A 21,444-nucleotide genomic window follows, 5' to 3' on the forward strand; every position below is an offset into this window, starting at 1 on the left:
CTTGCATATTTATTTGTCTGTGTACTAAACCATTAATATGAGTGTGTGTTCTTCTCTTCAGCTAGAAGCAACATGTCTTTCAATCTATACACTAACATAACTGAATCTTCCTATTGAAATAGAAATCTTGCTGCAACAAAACGTATTTAGTTATTGTTTCCATATGGGAAATCTAACTACAACTGAAGGCTTTTGTGTAATTGATTCTATACAGATAATCACACCACAACGGAAGGTATAGGTGTAATCAATTTCGTACAGAAAGGGGTGTGTCAAAAACGATTTCTAGCTGCTGTAAAACTTGTTCAGGGTAGCAAGTCCTTGCATATAAAACCTTTGGTGGAAATGGCATGCACTGTCCCAACCTATCATGCCTAAAATCCACTTTCACAGGTAACATTCTAACCTCATGGCATATATATATATATATATATTTGTGACATCAGACCTGTTGCATGATATTTTCTTACATTTTGTCAACTGAAGTCTCCAGATTCACATGTTTAAAAGTTTCTGAACAACAATCAGAAAATACAATAGAAATGTGTATGTAACCCTTACCAGTGCTTGCACCAGGTGCAAATTCAGCTGAAAACAGCAGCATTTTACATCATACTCGAACAACAAGACTATATCAAATAAAATTCAGTAACATTATTTAGCATAAAATGTCATGATAGAGATATCAAAGAGGTTGGCATTTCCAAACAGTATGTGTATGTGTAGTAAAATCAGACACCTGTTTAGTTTGGACATATTTCCACTTTACAGGAAGGAGGACGTGGGGAGTCTGGTTTAAAAGGGTTTCCACTTTACAGTGGATCCAATTTAGATCGTTTCTGCTTTAACAAGAGTCTAGTTATGAAGAGGTATCACTTTACAGGGTCTTTCTTAACTGTTAAGAAAGGTCTCAAAAGGGTCTGGTTAAATAAGTGTTTCTTTTTACATGGGGTCTAGTTTAAGAATGGTTTCCACTTTACAATGGGTCTGGTTTAGAATGATTCCCACTTTACAGTTTGTCTGGTTTAAAAGGTTTCCACTTTAAGGACTTCCACTTTACAGGAGATTGGCTGAAAAGGGTTTCTACATTACAGTGTGTCTGCTTTAAAATGGTTTCCACTTTACAGTGGGTCCAGTTTAAAAAGGTTTCCACTTTACATTGAATCTAGTTTAAAAAGGTTTACACTTTACAGTTGGTCCTGTTCAAAAGGGCTCCCACTTTACAGTTGGTCCAGTTGAAAATGGTTTCCACTTTACAGTTGGTCCAGTTGAGAAGGGTTTCCACTTTACAGAGGGTCAAGTATAAAAGGGCTTCCACATTACCTAGGGCCTGGTTTAGATGGATTTCCATTTTACAGTGGGTCCAGTTTAAAAGGGTTGCCACTTTACAGTTGGTCTGGTTTAAAAGGGTTTCCAATTTACCTTGGATCTGGTTTAGAAGAGTTTTCCTTTTACAGAAATTCTTTTTGTTTGTTTGTTTGTTTTGGGTTTAACGCCGTTTTTCAACAGTATTTCAGCATTAACTGGGCGTTTAGAATCCTTAAGATATTCCTGGTTTCTGTCCAGTTAACCTGTTCTCTGAGTAACGCAATTTCCACTGAACAGATGAGGATCTGGTATACAGAAAGGATGTCTTCCACTTTACATGTGGGCCTTGTGTAAAAGGAAGGGCTTATCCACTTGACAGTGGGTCTGGTTACAAAGGGCTTCCATTTTACAGTGGGTCTGGTTTAGAAGGGCTTCCATTTTACAGTGGGTCTGGTTTAGAAGGGCTTCCACTTTATAATGGATCTGGTTTAAAATGATTTCAGCTTTATATGAGGTAATGTTTTAAGGGTTCCACTGTACATAATCATTTGCTAAAAAAATTCAAATTTCATTGAGCTGTTTGCTAGATGGTTTGGTCTGTCATGTTAAACTGTTAGAAGAACATGCCATTTTTTGACTTTTCATACCTGTGGTTTATTTAAGTATAAGAATAACGCCCCACACATACACATACAAGCACTAAATTGCAACCTCTCCAACAGTTATCCTAGAGTTTTTGTTTGTTTCAATATTTGTTTATTTGCATATAAGATGTAAAAAAATCTCATTAAGTGAACAACAGATAGAGCATTTACCAAAAAAAGTTCCAAATTTTATGTTCACCATTGAAAGCAGAAGAGCTTATCTAATATCATGGATTTTCTGCCAAAATAATCACAGCACATAAAAATACATGATCAATCACTGATCACAGAACATTCCAAATTGTTTTTCTTTTTTCTGTATCAATAAAGAGAAATCTGAGGAGCATCCCTTTCACTGAATGTTCTCGAACTGACAACTTGTATTTCAACATTCATTTTTAATTTCATTTCATACTGCACCACTGGTAAGATGGGCTGCAGTTCAATTTGACAAGATCAATAGATATTCATAACCTTTTGCATTTCCAAGAAATTCTTGTGAAATTGTTGTCTGGAATTTGAGCTGAGGAAAAGTCTTATTCGAGAACAATAGTGGAAGCAGATGTCAAAGGACTAGATTCTTCTGTTCATTTTACACAATGTGTCTATCATCAAACATAAAGAAAGATATAAAACACTTAATTCTCAATATAACACCACTGTAACAAGTACTAAACATTGGAATGGTTTTGGTGTAACACCATTTTCAGCAGTATTTCAGTTATGTAATACTGTATGTTAGCCTAAGCCAGTGTTCCTGTATTGCTTGAAATCTACAACTTTCTATGAAACTGCCACGCTTTGCCCAGGGATCAAACTTTTCACCTCTTGAAACATTTACAGTTCATTTGCATTACTGATTTTCTAATGCTGAAATTACAATCAATATGCCAACAATAAAATTATCATTTCCAAAATTCCTCTCAGTCTTTTAACAATAATAATCGTTTACAAAATTCCAAACCATTTGTACTAAATCAGAAAGAAAATACAGACTGATATTCTGTTAGTTTCCATGATGTAAAAATCGGCACTGGCACTTCTTTCAGCCATAACTGACACTGGTTACAAAAGAAGATGAAAAAACACTGGAGGCACTGTGGTGTTATATTGAGATTAAAGTACGTCCAAGAACAAAAACAAAATAGTATGTGTAGGTTTCTACAACTTGCCATACATAACCAGTATGTTATATGTTAACACCGAGATATATCTGCAGCTGAAAATTTCAGTGGCTAATATAACCACCTAAAGAATTGAATAACAAGGGTACAGGCTAAAAATACAAGGGTACAAGGTTATAAATACAAGAGAACCAGACAGATTATAATGTCTAGAATCCGAAAAATGATAAGGCTGCATTTTGCGACTTATCTCCAAATTCACTTTTATAAAATTAGTAATTTAACTTAACCAGTGCTCCTGTATTTAATATCAGAACTAATTTTTTTTACTAAAACTTATCCACATTGAATCAGAGGTGAAGGATGAATGACTTAAAAGTTTAGCCATACCACCTTCAAGCTATTTTGGGTTAAATGTAAGAGATACACAATTACAGGTCATATGGAGACATTACATCTTTTGATGGCGTAGGAAGGCACAAAGTGCCGCTCCTTGCAATATTTCATCACAAGAGGACACCTGGATAAGACAACCGACCTTCCATAAGCCAGCTAGATAGCTTCCTCACATCAAGAATTCAATGCCCTCCGTGAGGCTCAAACCTATATCAGTGAAGGGCAAGTGGTTTGGAATCAGCGACCTTAACAACTGAGGTACTGAAGCACCTAGGAATAACCTCATAACCTCTATTTAAATGGACCAAGCATACTCATTTCAACATAACTGCGAGTGGACCAGATAATGATGCTACAGGCCAACTTTGATAAGGTTTCATCAAGCGATTCAGAAGAAGATGTTTAAAGGTTTTTTTCTATTTTTTACTTAAACAAACCCTAACAAGGCCAAGTGCCCCTATTTGAACAAAACTGGAAGGGGACCTTACTGTGATGCTACAGACCAAGCTTGATGAAGATCTATCAAGCAGTTCATGAGAGTCTAAAGATATTTCTATGTTTAGGTCTACTGGCACCTTGAAGGGGCAAAGCATCATCATTTCAACAAACTATAATGATACTCCAGACCAAGTTGGATGAAAGGTTTAAGCCGTTCATAAGAAGTTGTTAAACTTTCTATTTTCATCTCCAGTGATCCCTCAAAAGGGGCAAGTGTCACCACTTGCACAAATCTAAAAGAAGACCTTACAATGATGCTACAGATAATAAAGGTCCATGCTAGGATGCTACTGATCAAGTTTGGTGTAATTCTAACACTTGTACTAACAGCTCACCCTAAACAAAGTTAAGGACATACCTGCTGATTGGAATACAAGCCTTGAACTTTCAAATCAAACTTCTTTGTATCCTTCAATAACTTTACTATACAAAACTACTGCAGTTATCACAGGAAAAAGTTCCTTGAACTATGTTATCAGCACCATGACTAACAGTAACTTTGGAGTTGCAGAAACCTACACATAAATAACTGGAGTACTTACCGGTTTGGGTTCGAATAACCTTTCTATCTGCAACACTAAAGCCCTCCCGATTGCGGGCAGAAACTTTAATCTGGTAGTATGTTCCAGGAAGAAGATCTCTGATAGTATAAGATGGATCTTTAATTCCTGTTATAGTTGACTCTGAGCTGACTTTGTTCAATACTTCGTAGCCTTTAGTACTATCAAAAGTTTTGTTTACATTCACCTGTGTAAGAGAAAACATCAATTCCAACATGCATGATAATTATCAGTGACAAGTTTAGAAATATTAATAGAAGGAAAGAACTGTAACAAAACTCACAAAACTAGAGCTATCACTAAAGGTGATTATTTCCCCCAGGTACCGCTTTGATGCACTGAAAGGCATATGTTGTCATTATCTCTGACCTTCAAATGTGACCCTGACCTTGAACCTAGAGACCTGGGTTGTGCACACTACGAGCTTAAGGTCTTGAATGTGTGCTCTGCATGCCATCTTGATGAGGTAAAAAACTGATAGTGTAATTTTATTTTAGACCTAGTGGCCTGTTGTCTTGAGACAGTAATATCTCACACTTGTTTAAAGAAAATCTTCCAAGCTGTTTACAGGATACAGAGCAGACATAATGTTTAGCTATTCCACTTTGACCTTCCAGAATGACCTTCACCTTAGATTTAGTGATCCAAGTTGTGCTCTCTGCATGTTGTCTTGATGAGGTAAACAATTGATATGTTTTATGAAAATCTTCCATGAAATTTCGAAAACATGGGGCAGATGTGAAGTAAGGATATTTGACCATTGATATCCAAATGTGACCTTGACCTTGGACCTGTACCAGTACATACCTGTTCTCTGCAAGTAACCAACTTAAGGTTTATAGAAAACCTGTCCAATGGTGTAAGAGAAGTTGCCAAAATATCATTTGACAAATAGAGGGCCATAACTCCACTGAAAATCCTTGAGCCTGAACATTTATATTGTTTGAATGCCAAGTAGATGCAGGGTTGCCACCAGAAATGTAATTCAAAATAAAATTCCCCCACTTTTCCTTAACCAAAATCATGACTTTCACTGGCTAATACACTATTTTGCTAGGCTCCTCCTCCCCTACAACCTTCTAGTCCACGCATTTATTGTTTGTTTTTTTTTCAATGTCAAACAAACCTTAAGAGACGGCCTAAAAATGAACACACATTAAAAATCAATGGCTTTAGTCAGTGAAAATATTCTGTTTAAGAAACAACTTTCAAAATGATTTTTACCTTCAACCTCTTATATGAATGTTCATGTGTTAACTGAACATGCCATACCTTTCAAACATAGGAATCTAAGTAAAGGTAGAACATACTGATGCACACACGCATGACAGTGAGTATTCAAGAAAGCTTAATATCAAAAGCTGCACAGAAAATTACACTTTAGACTGTTCAGCATGTGTAAGACAACAATAATAACTTTTATGTACTAGAACAAATTTAATCATTAACATAGAAAAACATTTTATTGATATTGCTTGAATCTGCTTCAGAAAAATTAATTTGCCCTGACTTTACCCTGACTTTTCTTAAATTTTATTTTTCAGAACTCCATGACAATTCGCTGCCCTGCAAAAACTGTAAAATTGCCCCGACTTTCTCAAGTGGGTGATATCCCTGGAATGCGAAACACCTTAATATACTGTAATTTATAAACATACTGCTAAACACATACCCTTTGGTAAGTGAGTTTGTATTCCAAAATTGCAGCCCCTCCATTGCTTGGTACAGTCCATTGTACCAAAATCCTGGTCTGCTGTGGAGAGTTGGACTGAGTTGTTATCTCCGGTTTATCAGGCACACCTGTAATAAAGCAACAAAAAATCATCTACCACTACTTCCTAGGTTCTACCTGATGCTTAATCAAGTGAACATCTTACTCAGATATAGTAAAAGCAAGCTTACTTCATTACTTTCATTATTCTCTGAATAAAGTGAAAGCAATTTCGTAGTTTCAAAATTAAACAAGAGGACCATGATGGTCCTGAATCGCTCACCTGTCTCCACATGACCCAATTTTCATGAAGATCCATTGAAAAATATGGCTTCTAGAGAGGTCACAAGGTTTTTCTATTATCTGACCTAATGACCTAGTTTTTGAAGGCACATGACCCAGTTCTGATCTTGACCTAGATATTATCAAGGTGCACATTCTCACAATTTTCATAAAGATCTCATGAAGAGTATGGCCTCTAGAGAGGTCACAAGGTTTTTCTATTTTTATACCTACTGACCTAATTTTGGCAACATGTGACCCAGTTTCAAATTTTATCTAGATATCATCAAGGTGAACATTCAGACAATTTTCATGAAGATCCATTGAAAAATATGGCCTCTAGAGTGGTCAAAAGGTTTTTCTATATTTAGACCTACTGACCTAGTTTTTGACCACTTTGACCCAGTTTCGAACTTGACCTAGATATCATCAAGATGAATATTCAGACCAACTTCCATACAGATCCCATGAAAAATATGGCCTTAGAGAGGTCACAAGGTTTTTTTATTATTTGACCTACTGACCTAGTTTTTGATGGCATGTGACCCAGTTTCGAACTTGACCTAGATGTCATCAAGGTGAACATTCTGACCAATTTTCATGAAGATCCATTGAAAAGTATGCTCTCTAGAGAGGTCACAAGATTTTTCTATTTTAGACCTACTGACCTAGTTTTTGACTGCAGTTGACCCAGTTTCAAACCTGACCTAGATATCATCAAGATGAACACTCAGACCAACTTTCATACAGATCCCATGAAAAATATGGCCTCTAGAGAGGTCACAAGGTTTTTTCATTATTTGACCTACTGACCTACTTTTTGAAAACACGTGACCCACTTTCGAACTTGACCTAGATATAATCAAGGTGAACATTCTGACCAATTTTTATGAAGATTATTTCATAAGTATGGCCTCTACAGAGGTCATAAGGTTTTTCTATTTTTAGACCTACTGACCTAGTTTTTGGACCCCACGTGACCCAGTTTGAACTTGACCTAGATATCATCAAGATGAACATTCAGACTAATTTTCATACAGATCCCATGAAAAATAGGCCTTTAGAGAGGTCACAAGGTTTTTCTATTATTTGACCTACTGACCTAGTTTTTGAAGGCACGTGACCCAGTTTCGAACTTGACTAGATATCATCAAGATGAACATTCTGATCAATTTTCATGAAGATCTTGTGAAATATATGGCCTTTAGAGAGGTCACAAGGTTTTTCTATTTTTAGACCTACTGACCTAGTTTTGACTGCACGTGACCCAGTTTCGAACTGACCTAGATATCATCAAGCTGAACATTCTGACAATTTTCTAAGATCCCATGAAAAATGTGACCTCTAGAGTGGTCACAAGTAAAAGTTTACGCACGCACGGACGGACTAACGCACGGACGGACGACGGACGACGGACGCTGCGTGATCACAAAAGCTCACCTTGTCACTTTGTGACAGGTGAGCTAATAAAAATGCTTGCTTGCTGTCTCTCCATTTTAAAGCTCCCAATTTTCACTTCGAAATACCCAAAATTTTAACACAATGAAAAATCTGCATACTAGACTGTTATCATTACATCCTGTAAAAACTTTTAATTCCGTGGGCATCAAATCCATGGTATTTTGGAAAAACATCGATTTTGTGTGGAAATGAATTTGTGAAATCCAACATTTTGAACACTAGAGGAATGAGAACTCATTTGTTTATTTTCATAAATTTCTCAGATTGTTACAACCACAAAAACTAGTCCTCAAAAAATATTAATGAGGTCATAGAGAAGTATTACAAGTCATTCATGATGATAATCTACTCCTCATTAAAAACAAGGTAAAAACCTTTAACATACTTTACTACCAATAACAGTAATTTCTTCTATGTTCAATAAGAACTACCAAAAAACAACAACTGAGTTCTTCATTTCAAATAGTGCTAACTAGGCAAGCCACTTTAATGTTTGAAGATGATTGTAATGAATTGTTGTAATTATGAATTGTAACTATCTAATATATACCTACTAAAATGCAATTTCACAAAATTCAATGATCTAAAGACAAAACCATTTGTTACACAAATAAGGACAAGAGAGTCGTGATGACTCTGAATTGCTCACCTGAGTAATATGAGCTACATGTTTCAAATTGCAACTGATACTAAACAAGAGCTCGTCGAACACGAAATGCCCCCCTTGATGCATTCAGTAACTGCACAGGGAAGAGAAATTATTTGCTCACTGTAAACAAATGTTCTGGTTCAATGTGACCTTGACCTTTGACCTACTGACCTCAAAATTAATAGGGGTTATCTGCTGGTCATGATCAACCTCCCTATTAAGTTTCATGATCCTAGGTCCAAGCATTCTCAAGGTATCTTCCGGAAAGGGTTTAACTGTTCCGGGTAAATGTGACTTTGACCTTTGGCCTACTGACCTCAAAATCTACAAGGGTCATCTACTGGTCATGACCAATCTCCCTATCAAGTTTCATGATCCTAGGCCCAAGCGATCTCAGTAACTGTCTGGAAACGGTTTAAATGTTCCGGGTCACTGTAACCTTGACCTTTAACCTTCTGACCTCAAAATCAATAGAAGTCATCTGCTGGTCATGATGAACCTCTCTATCATCTTTCATGACCCTTGGCAAAAGCGTTCTCAAGTTATCGTCCTGAAACCATTTAACTGTTCCTGGCCAATTGACCTTGAACTTTGACCTAATGACCTAACAATCAAAAGGGATCATCTGCTGGTAATGACCGATCTCCCTATCAATTTTTTCTGATCCTAGGCCCAAGCCTTCTTGAGTTATCACCCTGAAACTATTTACTGTTCCTGGTCACTGTGACCTTGACCTTTGACCTACTGACCTCAAAATCTATAGGGATCGTCTGCTGGTCATGACCAACCTCCCTATCAATTTTCATGATCCTAGGCCCAAGCATTCTTGAGATATCATCCGGAAACCTTTTAACTGTTCAGGGTCACTGTGACCTTGACCTTTGACATACAGATCTGAAAATCAATAGGAGTCATTTGCTGGTCATGACCAACCTCCCTATCAACTTCCATATCCTAGGCCAAAGCCTTCTTGAGTTATCATCCCGAAACCGTGTAACTTTTCACGGTTACTGTGACCTTGACCTCTGACATACAGATCTCAAAATCATTAGGGGTCATCTGCTGGTGATAACCGACCTTCCTATCAACTTTCATGATTCTAGGCCTAAACCTTCTTGAGTTATCATCCAGAAACCGTGTAACTGCTCAGGGTTACTGTGACCTTGACCTCTGACATACAGATTTCAAAATCATTAGGGGTTATCTGCTGGTGATGACCAACCTTCCTATCAACTTTCATGATCCTAGACTCAAGCATTCTTGAGGTATCATCTGGAAACGGATTGGTCTACATACTAACCAACAGACCGACCAACTGACATCTGCAAAACAATTATGTTTGGACAAGAAGATTTTTTAAAGTTTTACCTTTCTGTTGCCATGGCAACCAGAGTTCTGCATATAATTCAATTTTTTGAAAATTTTAAAAGGGGGCCACCCAAGGATCATTCCTGTGAAGTTTTGTGTAATTCTGCTCAGTGGTTTTAATTAGAAGATATTTTTAAGAAAATGTTGACAGACGCACGACACATGACAAACGACTGACGACAGACATTGAGCAGTCACAAAAGCTAACCTTTCAGGTGAGTGAAAAACTACATGAATATAAGGTAAATCTCATAATATATATTAACAGTTTCATGCAAATGAAATTATTGATCTCTTGAGGTCACAAGAGAATGATCAAAATGTTCAAGTTATCCTGGGTTTCAAACAATTCAAACATAGACAATACATAGAACTCCTGACTTCCTTAAGTGAATCCAAGCTAACTGGCCATCAATAATTGACTGAATGGTGTTTCTGGGTTCATTCCTTTTTAGCTCACCTGTCACATAGTGACAGGGTGAGCTTTTGTGATCACCCTTCGTCCTTCGTCCGTCCACAATTTCTTGTCTGCATGATAGTGGTTTCATTTATGATGTTATTTTAACCAAACTTGCACACAACTTGTATCCCCATAAGATCTTGGTTCCTTTCTTGAACCGGCCAGATCCCATTATGGTTTCCAGAGTTATGGCCCCTGAAAGGGCTAAAATTAGCTATTTTGACCTTGTCTGCACAATAGCAGCTTCATTTATGATTTGATTTTAACCAAACTTGCACACAACTTATATCACCACAAGATCTTGGTTCCTTTCTTGAACTGGCGAGATTCCTTTATAGGTTCCAGAGTTATGGCCCCTGATAGGGCCAGAATTAGTTATTTTGACCTTGTCTGCACAATAACAGCTTCATTTATGATTTGAATTTAATCAAACTTGCACAAAACTTGTGTCACCATAAGATCTCGGGTCCTTTTTTGAACCAGCCAGATCCCATAATAGGCTTCAGAGTTATGGCCCCTGAAAGGGCCAAAATTAGCTATTTTGACCTTGTCTGCACAATAGCAGCTTCCTTTATGATTTAATTTTAACCAAACTTGCACAAAACTTGTATCACCACAAGATCTTGGTTCCTTTTTTGAACCGGCCAGATCCCATAATTTGGGTTAGAGTTATGACCCTGAAAGGGCCAGAATTAGCTATTTTGACCTTGTCTGCACAATAGCAGCTTCATTTATGATTTGATTTTAACCATACTTGCACACAACTTGTATCACCATAAGATCTCGATTCCTTTTTATATGCCTGAAGGGATGTATAATGTTATCGCCTCGGTGTCCGTCTGTCTGTTGGTCAGCAATTTCCCTTCCACTCTGTAACTCTTGAATCCCTTGAAGGATTCCAAAGAAACCTGTCACAAATGTTCACCTCATCGAAACGATGTGCAGAGCGCATGTTTTGGATGGGTCACTTCAAGGTCAAGGTCACGCTTAGGGGTCAAAGGTCATATGACTTTGTTTTGTGTGTATATTGCTCTGCATTTGCGTTGCATTGCAGTGCTCTTGTTTTTATTTGGCAGATCCTTCTTTTGTTCACTTACAATAATTTTTTTGAATTACTTCCCTTTTATGTTACTATAAATAGCTTTAGTAACTTTTTTATTATTAGCCATAGGGAAAAACCGAGACCACTTTTCTGTGGTACAACATGGATGGTACCTCCAATTTTTAGATGTATTTTGACTTATCTGTACCTTTAAGAAAATTTCAACTATATTTTCTCATGATTCTTTTGATTGATCTTGATTATAATTTTTTGACCTTCTTGTCCTTAAGTGCAATGATAACAGGTGAGCGATATAGGGCCATTATGGCCCTCTTGTTTTAATATAACACCTGAAAGTTGGAAAATGTTTAAACATCAATCTTGCAACAATAACAAAAACTGAAATAGTTCATGTGTAAGGTCAAAGAGTTAAACTAAATTTTATCTTATTAACTGATGACCAGTAAGAAGTGAAACATAAACAGCTTGAAAGTTGAGAACGAATGAAAAAGTCCAAATACTTGTTACATGCTGTGTTAAACTGATTCCTTTTTTCACTTTACACACATAAATAAACAAGAGGGCCACAGTGGCCCTAAGTGGCTCACCTGACCATGACTATTTGACCTTAAATATATGTATGATTAAACACTTGACTCATGGATGGTAACATTTGTGTTTAATATTAAACAATATAATTAACAGAAAACAGACAGAATGTCCAAGTTTGAACAAAATTGGGAGAGGATCTTTTAAGGATGTAACACACCAAGTTTGACGAAGCTGTTCATGAGAAGAATTGATTTAATGGTATTTCTACTATAGCTATAGCAGACCCTAAATGGGGCAAAGTGCCCCATTTGAAAACAAGCAAATTCAGTGAATTTATATCCCCAACCAAATAAGTTTTTTTGCAAATGAGGGGCCTATATTTTGAAAGATATTCAATTTTCAAAATCTTAATAAACAGAAGTTATGTACAAAAGGACCAGGCAAAGGTTTTTTAAAAATAAAGGTAAACTTTGCCCTACAGTGATCTATTCTTGCATTAAGTTTCAATAAGAACCATCAATGGATAACTTTGTTTTATGAAAACAATTAAAAGACAATAACTCTTTAGTTACTGAAGAGACCCTGATGAAAGAAACACTTGCACCTCAGCCCTGACAATATACTGCATGCATCCCCATCTCACAGTACTCACATTTGTGTAAACTTACATCATGTACATAGATACAGTCAAAAATCCATATTTCTTATCAAATCAAGGAAAAAACTGTGCTCATACTTGATCAAGGAGGGTAATATTACATGTGAGCAAAGGTTTGACCTAATTCATCATTATGTGAGGTTTGATCATTCTAATTAAAACACTTTTTGAATTATAATCATTTTCAATTATTTTTACCAAATCAAGGGGGAAACTCTGCTTTGACTGGGTCAAGTGGATAATACAATATGTGAGCTAAAGTCATAAGCTAATCAATAATTACTTGAGATTCGGTGATTCTTGCTGAAATATTTTTTGAATTACAAGCATTTGTTTTTTCAAACAAATCGAGATAGGAAACTCTGGTTGCAAACTGACATTTATGTAATGTTTGGTGAGTCTAGCTTAAATTTTTTTTAATTATAAGCAATTACAATTTTGGACAGATGGCTGGAAGCACAGACAAACAGGTATAATAATAGAATGGACTTTACATGATGCTACAGATCAAGTTTAAAAAGTTGCAATAGGGTTTTTCTATATTTGCAATAGTAGCCACTAAAGGGGGTCATGTGCCCCCATTTCAACAAATTTGAAAGGAGAGAGGACCTTACCATGTTGGAACAGACCAAGTTCGATGGAGATCATTAAAGCAGTTCATAAGTCCTTGAAAGATTGTTTTAATTCTAGCTCTAACAACCCCAAATGCCTGCATTTTAACAAACTGCGAGATGACCTTATACTGATGCTACAGTTCGAGTCTGATAAAGATCCGCCATAGAAAAGTCGTTTAAAAGCACCCAAGTTATAGCAAAACCAGTTCCCTCATTTGACAAACTTTGGAGAGGACCTTATAATAATGCTTCTGATCAAGTCTGATGGAGATCCATCAAGTGGTTTATGACCAAAACAAATTATTTTCTATTTTCAGCTCTAGTTGCTACTTTAAAGGGTCAAGCAGAACCATACAAACAGATATGGGTAACCTTGCCAGGTTCTGGCATAATTATGACAAGTTTTCTGTTTGTTTTGGGTTTAATGCCATTTTTCAACAGTATTTCAGTTATATAATGGTGGGCATGCAGTTAACCTAACAAGTTTCTAAAACAGTACAAACCTGTTCTCTACAAGTAACTACCAACTTCCTCACATGAGTCAGAGGTGGTGGAAATATGATTTTAGACACAATGTATTTCATGAAATCTTCACAGAGAACATGACTGTGCCTCGCCCAAGGACTGAACTCACTACCTCTTGATCTATAAATCTGCGCTCTCCCTACTGAAGTAAGTGGACAAGCGTAATTCTGTCAAGTAGTTTCATAGGAGATGTTAATGTAAATTTTGGAAGATGAAACATGGACAATGGATGCCGCTGGCCTATCCACCTATACTATTAGTTCAACCTGAACTTTTGTTTCAGGCAAGACAACAAAATATTCTGCAAAACAAAATCATATCAAGATAAACAACAGAAAGTGACATATAGTACATGTATATTTACACAAGCCAAAATGCATTATTAAAATAAAACTGACGTTAAAGCTAAAATCTATGGAATATTTTCTTATTCACCCTGGTATAGAATTCACCAATTCATTTTTTTTTTCATGAATGAAAATGCACGCCATCTGCTAACATATTAGTATCATACAAGCAAAAATTCATAAAAAGAAGTAAAAACAATACATAACAATAAAGGAAACGTGTACAGCAAGAAATAAATGTAATTCATTGAAACTACAGTGAAACACCGCTCGCTCGAGCATCGATGACTCGAGCACCCGGGCTCGCTCGAGCAATTCATGTGGTCCCGGCCGATTTCCTTCTATTTTCTATGTGATATTACCATGGCTGGGTCGAGCATCGATAACTCGATCACTCGAGCATGACACCTGGTCCCTGTGTATTAATTTACTCTTTGTTGCTTCTGGCTAACTCGAGCAAAGGTGTCAAAATTTTTCACACCTTCGGCGGTCAGAATGCATCGGTTAATTAAACATTTTCACACACCGTGAGAATTGCGTAGTCTATTCCCAGACTATCTTAAATGTTTGTTTGTCGGTATATTTTATATTAAGATGAGATTAATTATTGATAAAAGCTTAAAGAAAAGTTTTATTGATCAAATATCGATCAATTACTGTTAATTTAAAGCATCTTTTCTGCGGGATCGAGATCTTAGTAATTTAATCAGCAGTTGTTTGCATGCAAATGAAGGAAATAATATAGCCGTTTCATAAAATTGAGACGATAATTATGATATGCACTTGTTGATGAATAAAAATTAAAAAAAAGTCTTAGTTGTTTCTTCGCATGTGCCATTTACAAATTACATATTGAAACGTCTATCAATAGATAACGTTTGTAATACGTTTGTTTTCGAAAATGTCACAAGTATGTTATTATTACGCATCACCGTTTACTCAGCAAACGGTCCCGATGACCGTAAAACAAACTTTAGTTTTCTTCGTATGTTGGTCAATGTTTGGGTCACTCGAAACCATGGATAACTCGAGCATTTTGCTCATCCCCTTGCGACCTCGAGCGAGCGGTGTTTTACTGTAAATGTATTATAGACAAAAATGGGTGACATTTATATCTGCAAATCAATAAATTGCTCTGCAATCTCCAAACTGCCTCTACAAAACACTAAATTCAAAAGTAACCTTGGTCCTGGGGTAACTCAACTGAATTTGGAGACCAATTCCAATTTCCAGCATCTGACTGGTTATTTCTGATCATTAACCTTGCGATTGACCAATAGCAATGCTGCTCTAGTAGACTGGTCTTCAAACTTAGTTTTTAGTAAAGCAGGGCACATCCAGCCATTCAGTGATTACAGCCATTAGAACAAAAATGCAATAGTCTTTTCTACCTAAATATTTTACGTAGAAAGTGTTTATATAGCAACAACTATAACTGTGATGTCCCACATTCTGTGCCATCCTCTAAATATCAAAGTTTTTTTTGTTTTTGGTTTTTTTTTTATTTATTTATTTTTTTTTTTTTTTGCTGGGTTTAACGTCGCACCGACACAATTAGTGGAGAATAACTCCAGGTGCCCCTCCATGCATTATCTCATCATGAGCAGGCGAAAAGTTTTAAGTACAAACCATCTTCACATGAAGGATGTTGCAACTAAAAGTTTGATGGAAATTGTATTCAGATAAGGTTGTGCATCTGAGCAACTTTGAAGCCATTCCTTCAAGAAGTGTACGGGCTGAACACACCAAATTTCTTTACTATGGCCTATTTTGTGAGAAAAAGGGCCATAATTCTTGAAAAGCATAGCCACAGAAAAAAAGTCTATTATTTATGGTTATCTTCACATCAAGGTCCTTCATCTGTGAAACTTTCAAGCATAATCAGGCTAACAGTGTTAGACACAAGGTTTTTCTCTACAGTCTCTATAACAAAACTATCAAAAGGCCACTGTTATAACAAGAGGACCATGCTGGTCCTGAATCGCTCACCTGTCCACACGCAACCCAGTTCATTGTGGCTAAGTTTCATTGAAAACCACCAAGTAGATTCACTATTTTAAGACCTACTGACCTAGTTTTTGATCGCATGTGACCCAGTTTCGAACTTGACCTAAGATATCATCAAGGTGAACATTCTGACCAATTTTCATGAAGATCCATTGAAAAATATGGCCTCTAGGGAGGTCACAGGGATTTTGTATTGTTAGACCTACTGACCTAGTTTTGGATGACACATGACCCAGTTTCGAACTTGACCTAGATATCATCAAGATGAACATTCTGACCAACTTCCATAAAGATCCCATGAAAAATGTGACCTCTAGAGTGGTCACAAGCAAAAGTTTACGCACGGACACACTGTCGACGTAGACCAACTGACCTAGTTTTAGACCACAGTTGACCCAGTTTCGAACTTGACCTAGATATCATCAAGATGAATATTCAGACCAACTTTCATACAGATCCCATGAAAAATATCGCATCTAGAGAGGTCACAAGGTTTTTCTATTATTTGACCTACTGACCTAGTTTTTGATGGCATGTGACCCAGTTTCGAACTTGACCTAGATATCATCAAAGTGAACATTCTGACCAATTTTCATGAAGATCCATTGAAAAGTATGGACTCTAGAGAGGTCACAAGGTTTTTCTATTTTAAGACCTACTGACCTAGTTTTTGACCGCATGTGACCCACTTTTGAATTTGACCTAGATACCATCAAGGTGAACATTCTGACCAATTTTCATGAAGATCCATTGAAAAATATGGCCTCTAGGGAGGTCACAAGGATTTTCTATATTTAGACCTACTGACCTAGTTTTGGACTGCACATGACCCAGTTTCGAACTTGACCTAGATATCATCAAGATGAACATTCTGACCAACTTTCATAAAGATCCCATGAAAAATGTTACCTCTATAGAATGGTCACAAGCAAAAGTTTATGCACTGACGCACGGACGACGGACGCCGCACGATCACAAAAGCAAAGTGACAGGTGAGCTAAAAATAGTCACAGACAGAGTAAAAAATTCCTTCCTTTATGGTCATCTGCACATCAAGCTTGTTCACCTGTGCCAGACTGAAGCATATCAGCCTGAAAGTGTGGGTGGAGTTAGACACGCAAGATTTGGGGACATACGGGTGGACATGCAGATGAATGCTATATGCCCCCACATAAATGTGGTAGGCATAAACATTTGTGCGCAAGAGCTGTTTATAAAACACATATATGCCCCGATGATGGCCTGTCAGAGGCAAGTGAGTATTGTACTCTTTGACCTTTAACCAAAAATGAATTAAACAAGTATGCCCACGGGAAGAATGTCAAGCCCACCAGCTGTTAAGTGTGACCTTGACCTTAGACCTAGGGACCTGCTTCTTCTTCATCTAAAAATGGTGAACATTCATGCCAAGTTACATCAAAATCCCACCATGCATGAAGAAATGCTCCGAACAAACTTCAATTTGACCTTTGATCTCCAACTGTGACCTTGACATTTGAGATAGGAACAAGGGGGTTTGCACATGACACGCCTTCTCATCGAGGTAAACATTCAAGCCAAATATAAACAAGATTGGTCCATGCATGCCAAAGTTATGGTCCTGACAAAATCGGACGGAAGCACGCACACATGGACAGACACAGGGATGCACGCACATACACCAAACCGGCAAAAGTGGACTAAGTGGAACTCACTGCAAGTGGGCTCGACAACAAAAGCTGTCCATGAGACAGCCAGTGCTCCGCTATTTGAATTGTTGTCCCAGAAGCAGGAATATTACCCTTAATTTTAAAATATCTATAGAGTTTCAATCCAGTATCTGCATTAGTTTTGGAGATAGAAAACTTATATGCAAAACTTTAACAGGATTTTCTAAGTACAAAAGGGGACATAATCTGGCAAAAGTACATGGCAGAGTTATAAGACTTGATGCTGTCACCTAGTTTTATAACCCTTTAAGACACATGTGAAGTTTCAATTCAATATCTGCATTAGTTTTGGAGATTGTAACTTGCATGCAAAACTTTAACCAGAATAAAAGGGGACAAAATTTGGCCAAACTACAAGTCAGGCATGGGACTTGACCCAGTGAGGTTGGTAATTGACCTAGAAAAAGAAAAAGCAAGTTTCAAAGCTATATACCTTTAAATGATAGCTATAAGTATTTGTATACAAAGTTTTAACCCAGGTGTGACGCCAGCGTCGAATCAAGGTGAGTAGAATAGCTAGACTATTCTTGGAACAGTCAAGCTAAAAACATCAGGGGTCATCCACTACAAGAAAACTTCTATAAGACTTGTCTTTCATTCATATTCTTTCCTGTGTTGCTTTGATCAAATACGACATATGTATTAGTGTATGTACTTTATTTTGGGGATTAATATGTTTAAATTAAACCAATTCCTTGGCCATGGACCTCCCTTCAAATGAAAAGATTTCATGCTGAAAAATCACTCAACATCTCAATTTTAGATTCAAATTAGGGTAAGCTCTATGACCTCTAACTGCAAGCAAACAATGAGCGTAAGCAGAAACATTTGCAACTCACTGAATTAACAGTAATAATTGCTTATTGGCAATTTAACTTCAATGTCCAAAAAAATATTTTGGGGGAAAATACCGACACAAAAAAGCTATTTTTATAATGAAAGCAAGCAAGCATTTTTTTATGACAACTAGATACTTTACTGCCTGTATGCAATTAATGAAGAAATACAAATGAATAAAGTGAGGTAGAAGTTAAGAAAAGATTCCATAAATAACTACATGATTGTAAATTAATGATACAGCAGTACAATACATCAGTAGAAACTAGACCTATCATTAAAGGTGATTAATACCCCCAGAAGCAGCTTTGATACAAGGACAGGAAACACATGTAGTCTTGATGGGGTAAACAACTGATACTGTGTAAAAAATATGTTTATTTAGACTTGGACATAGTGACCTTGACCTCATGTTTATTGTGTAGTTATCTCTAATATCTGTACAAAGATTTTGGAGATACACCTACAGATGAAAAAACATGACAGACAAAAGTAACAGTCCTACACAGCTGTATCTGGGTGTATAATCATGAGGTAATGTAAAATATCTTTCTACAGAAGATCTTTCCTTCCAAAAGAAAATACATTAGGTCGTCTTCAATTTTAATTACTGTTACATGGTACTGTAAGTGTACTACTATTAGCGAAGTACTAATTTTCGCGCTATTAGCGGAATCAGGCATGTGCTAATTCATGTCTAGAGCTAATATTAGATTGAAATGAATGGCTTTCCTAATAAACAAGAGCTGTCTCCGTAGGATGACACATGCCCCCGATGGCACTTTGAATGAATAGTTATGGCCGATGTTAGAGTTTAGGACCTTTGACCTACGGAGCTGGGTCTTGCGCGCGACACATCGTCTTACTGTGTCACACATTCATGCATAGTTATTTTAAAATCCATGCATGAATGACAAAGATATAGACCGGACATGCCCATCAATGCACTATCATGAAAAATGATCTTTAACGTCTAAGTGTGACCTTGACCTTTGAGCTACGAACCTGGGTCTTGTGCATGACACGTCGTCTTACTGTGTTACACATTTATGCCAAGTTATTTGAAAATCCATCCATCGATGACAAAGATATGGACCGGACACACCCATCAATGCACTATCCTTTAACGTCTAAGTGTGACCTTGACCTTTGAGCTACGGACCTGGGTCTTGCGCACTGCACGTCGTCTTACTGTGGTACACATTCATGCCAAGTTATTTGAAAATCCATCCATCGATGACAAAGATATGGACCAGACACTCCCATCAATGCACTATCCTTTAACGTCTAAGCGTGACCTTGACCTTTGAGCTACGAACCTGGGTCTTGCGCACTGCACGTCGTCTTACTGTGGTACACATTCATGCCAAGTTATTTGAAAATCCATCCATCGATGACAAAGATATGGACGGGACATGCCCATCAATGCACTATCCTTTAACGTCTAAGTGTGACCTTGACCTTTGAGCTACGGACCTGGGTCTTGTGCATGACACGTCATCTTACTGTGGTACACATTCATGCCAAGTTATTTGAAAATCCATCCATCGATGACAAAGATATGGACCGGACACGAAAATTGTGGACAGACCGACAGACAGACGGTTCAAAAACTATATGTCTCCCTTCAGGGGCATAAAAAGTAACATTTATCGCATTGAAAATACCGTAATTACAATGCAACAGAACAAAAAGAAAAAATATTTATTGTGTAAATATAACTGCATTCCTAACTAATATTCTGCAAAAGTTTTGAATAGAATAATTAAACCTGTTTGAACATTAGTGCAAAAGTCATGTAATTTTATAAATTAAGTTACATTTTTTTATCTTCGACATTGTATGTAAACGTATATAACACATTCAGAGTAAATCGCCAGTTTGTCTTGCTGCGCTAATTCCGAGGGTCAACATAACATTTTACTTCTGTGAAAACCAAGTGTGGATTTGAAAACAAACAATTATCACCATTCTGTACTGTATACATGTACAAATTTATAGTATACAGATTAACACTGATCTAAACAAATGTAGATTTATTTGCATGCCTGGTCGATTTAGTAACATTTATTTAATACGAGATTTTTCCACAGTAAGAGAAGAAAGAAAAAGAAAACAGATCCAGATGCATAATTTATATTTTGCTTTTTATTAAAAAAAAAAAAAAAAAAAAAAAAAAAAAAAAGACAACAATATGCAAACTTTATTAAGTAATATTTTTCAAAGAAAAGCGTGTGTATATAATATATATATATATATATATATATATATATATATATATATATATATATATAGTGGCAGAACTGTTTGATGCAACTGTCACGTTCGGGCCATTCAGTATTTCATCGGAAATTGGTGTTTCAGATACCGCCAATAGGCTATTTTAGCGCTGCTGATACTGCGCTAATACAATGCACTAATAAGTCAAAACTACTCAATTTAAGGTGTTTGCACTAAAATTTAGCTGCGCTAATATAAGTACACTTACAGTATATATTATTTCAACAAAAAAAAATATCTTCTACATCTTTATTATATTCAAAATACAACAACTATTTACAAGGACAAATGACAACTTTAAATTATTTAATAATGAAGAAATATGATTGGACTTTCCTCTTCTGTCCACAATAACAAAAAAAAAAAAGAATAATAATCAATTTAAACAGAGAGAAAACTCCAACCCTACTTT

The 21,444-nt window shown here is 36.5% G+C and overlaps 1 protein-coding gene across 2 annotated transcripts in view; it reads right to left on the reverse strand.

Annotated features, from left to right (window-relative positions):
* Window positions 1-21,444, reverse strand: part of LOC123561380 (fasciclin-2-like) — a 121,130-nt gene that overhangs the window by 41,265 nt on the left and 58,421 nt on the right. The window contains exons 14-16 of one of the 2 annotated variants that reach the window (XM_045353714.2): window positions 6,203-6,330; window positions 4,513-4,717; window positions 562-588 (exon numbers count right to left, since the gene is read on the reverse strand). In XM_045353714.2, the coding sequence (XP_045209649.1) occupies window positions 562-588; window positions 4,513-4,717; window positions 6,203-6,330 (360 nt within the window). The remainder of the gene's footprint in view (window positions 1-561; window positions 589-4,512; window positions 4,718-6,202; window positions 6,331-21,444) is intronic. The other variant, XM_053553246.1, reaches the window with a different exon arrangement.

The sequence above is a fragment of the Mercenaria mercenaria genome, chromosome 10 (assembly GCF_021730395.1).
Source record: "Mercenaria mercenaria strain notata chromosome 10, MADL_Memer_1, whole genome shotgun sequence".
NCBI classification, from domain to species: Eukaryota; Metazoa; Mollusca; class Bivalvia; order Venerida; family Veneridae; genus Mercenaria; species Mercenaria mercenaria.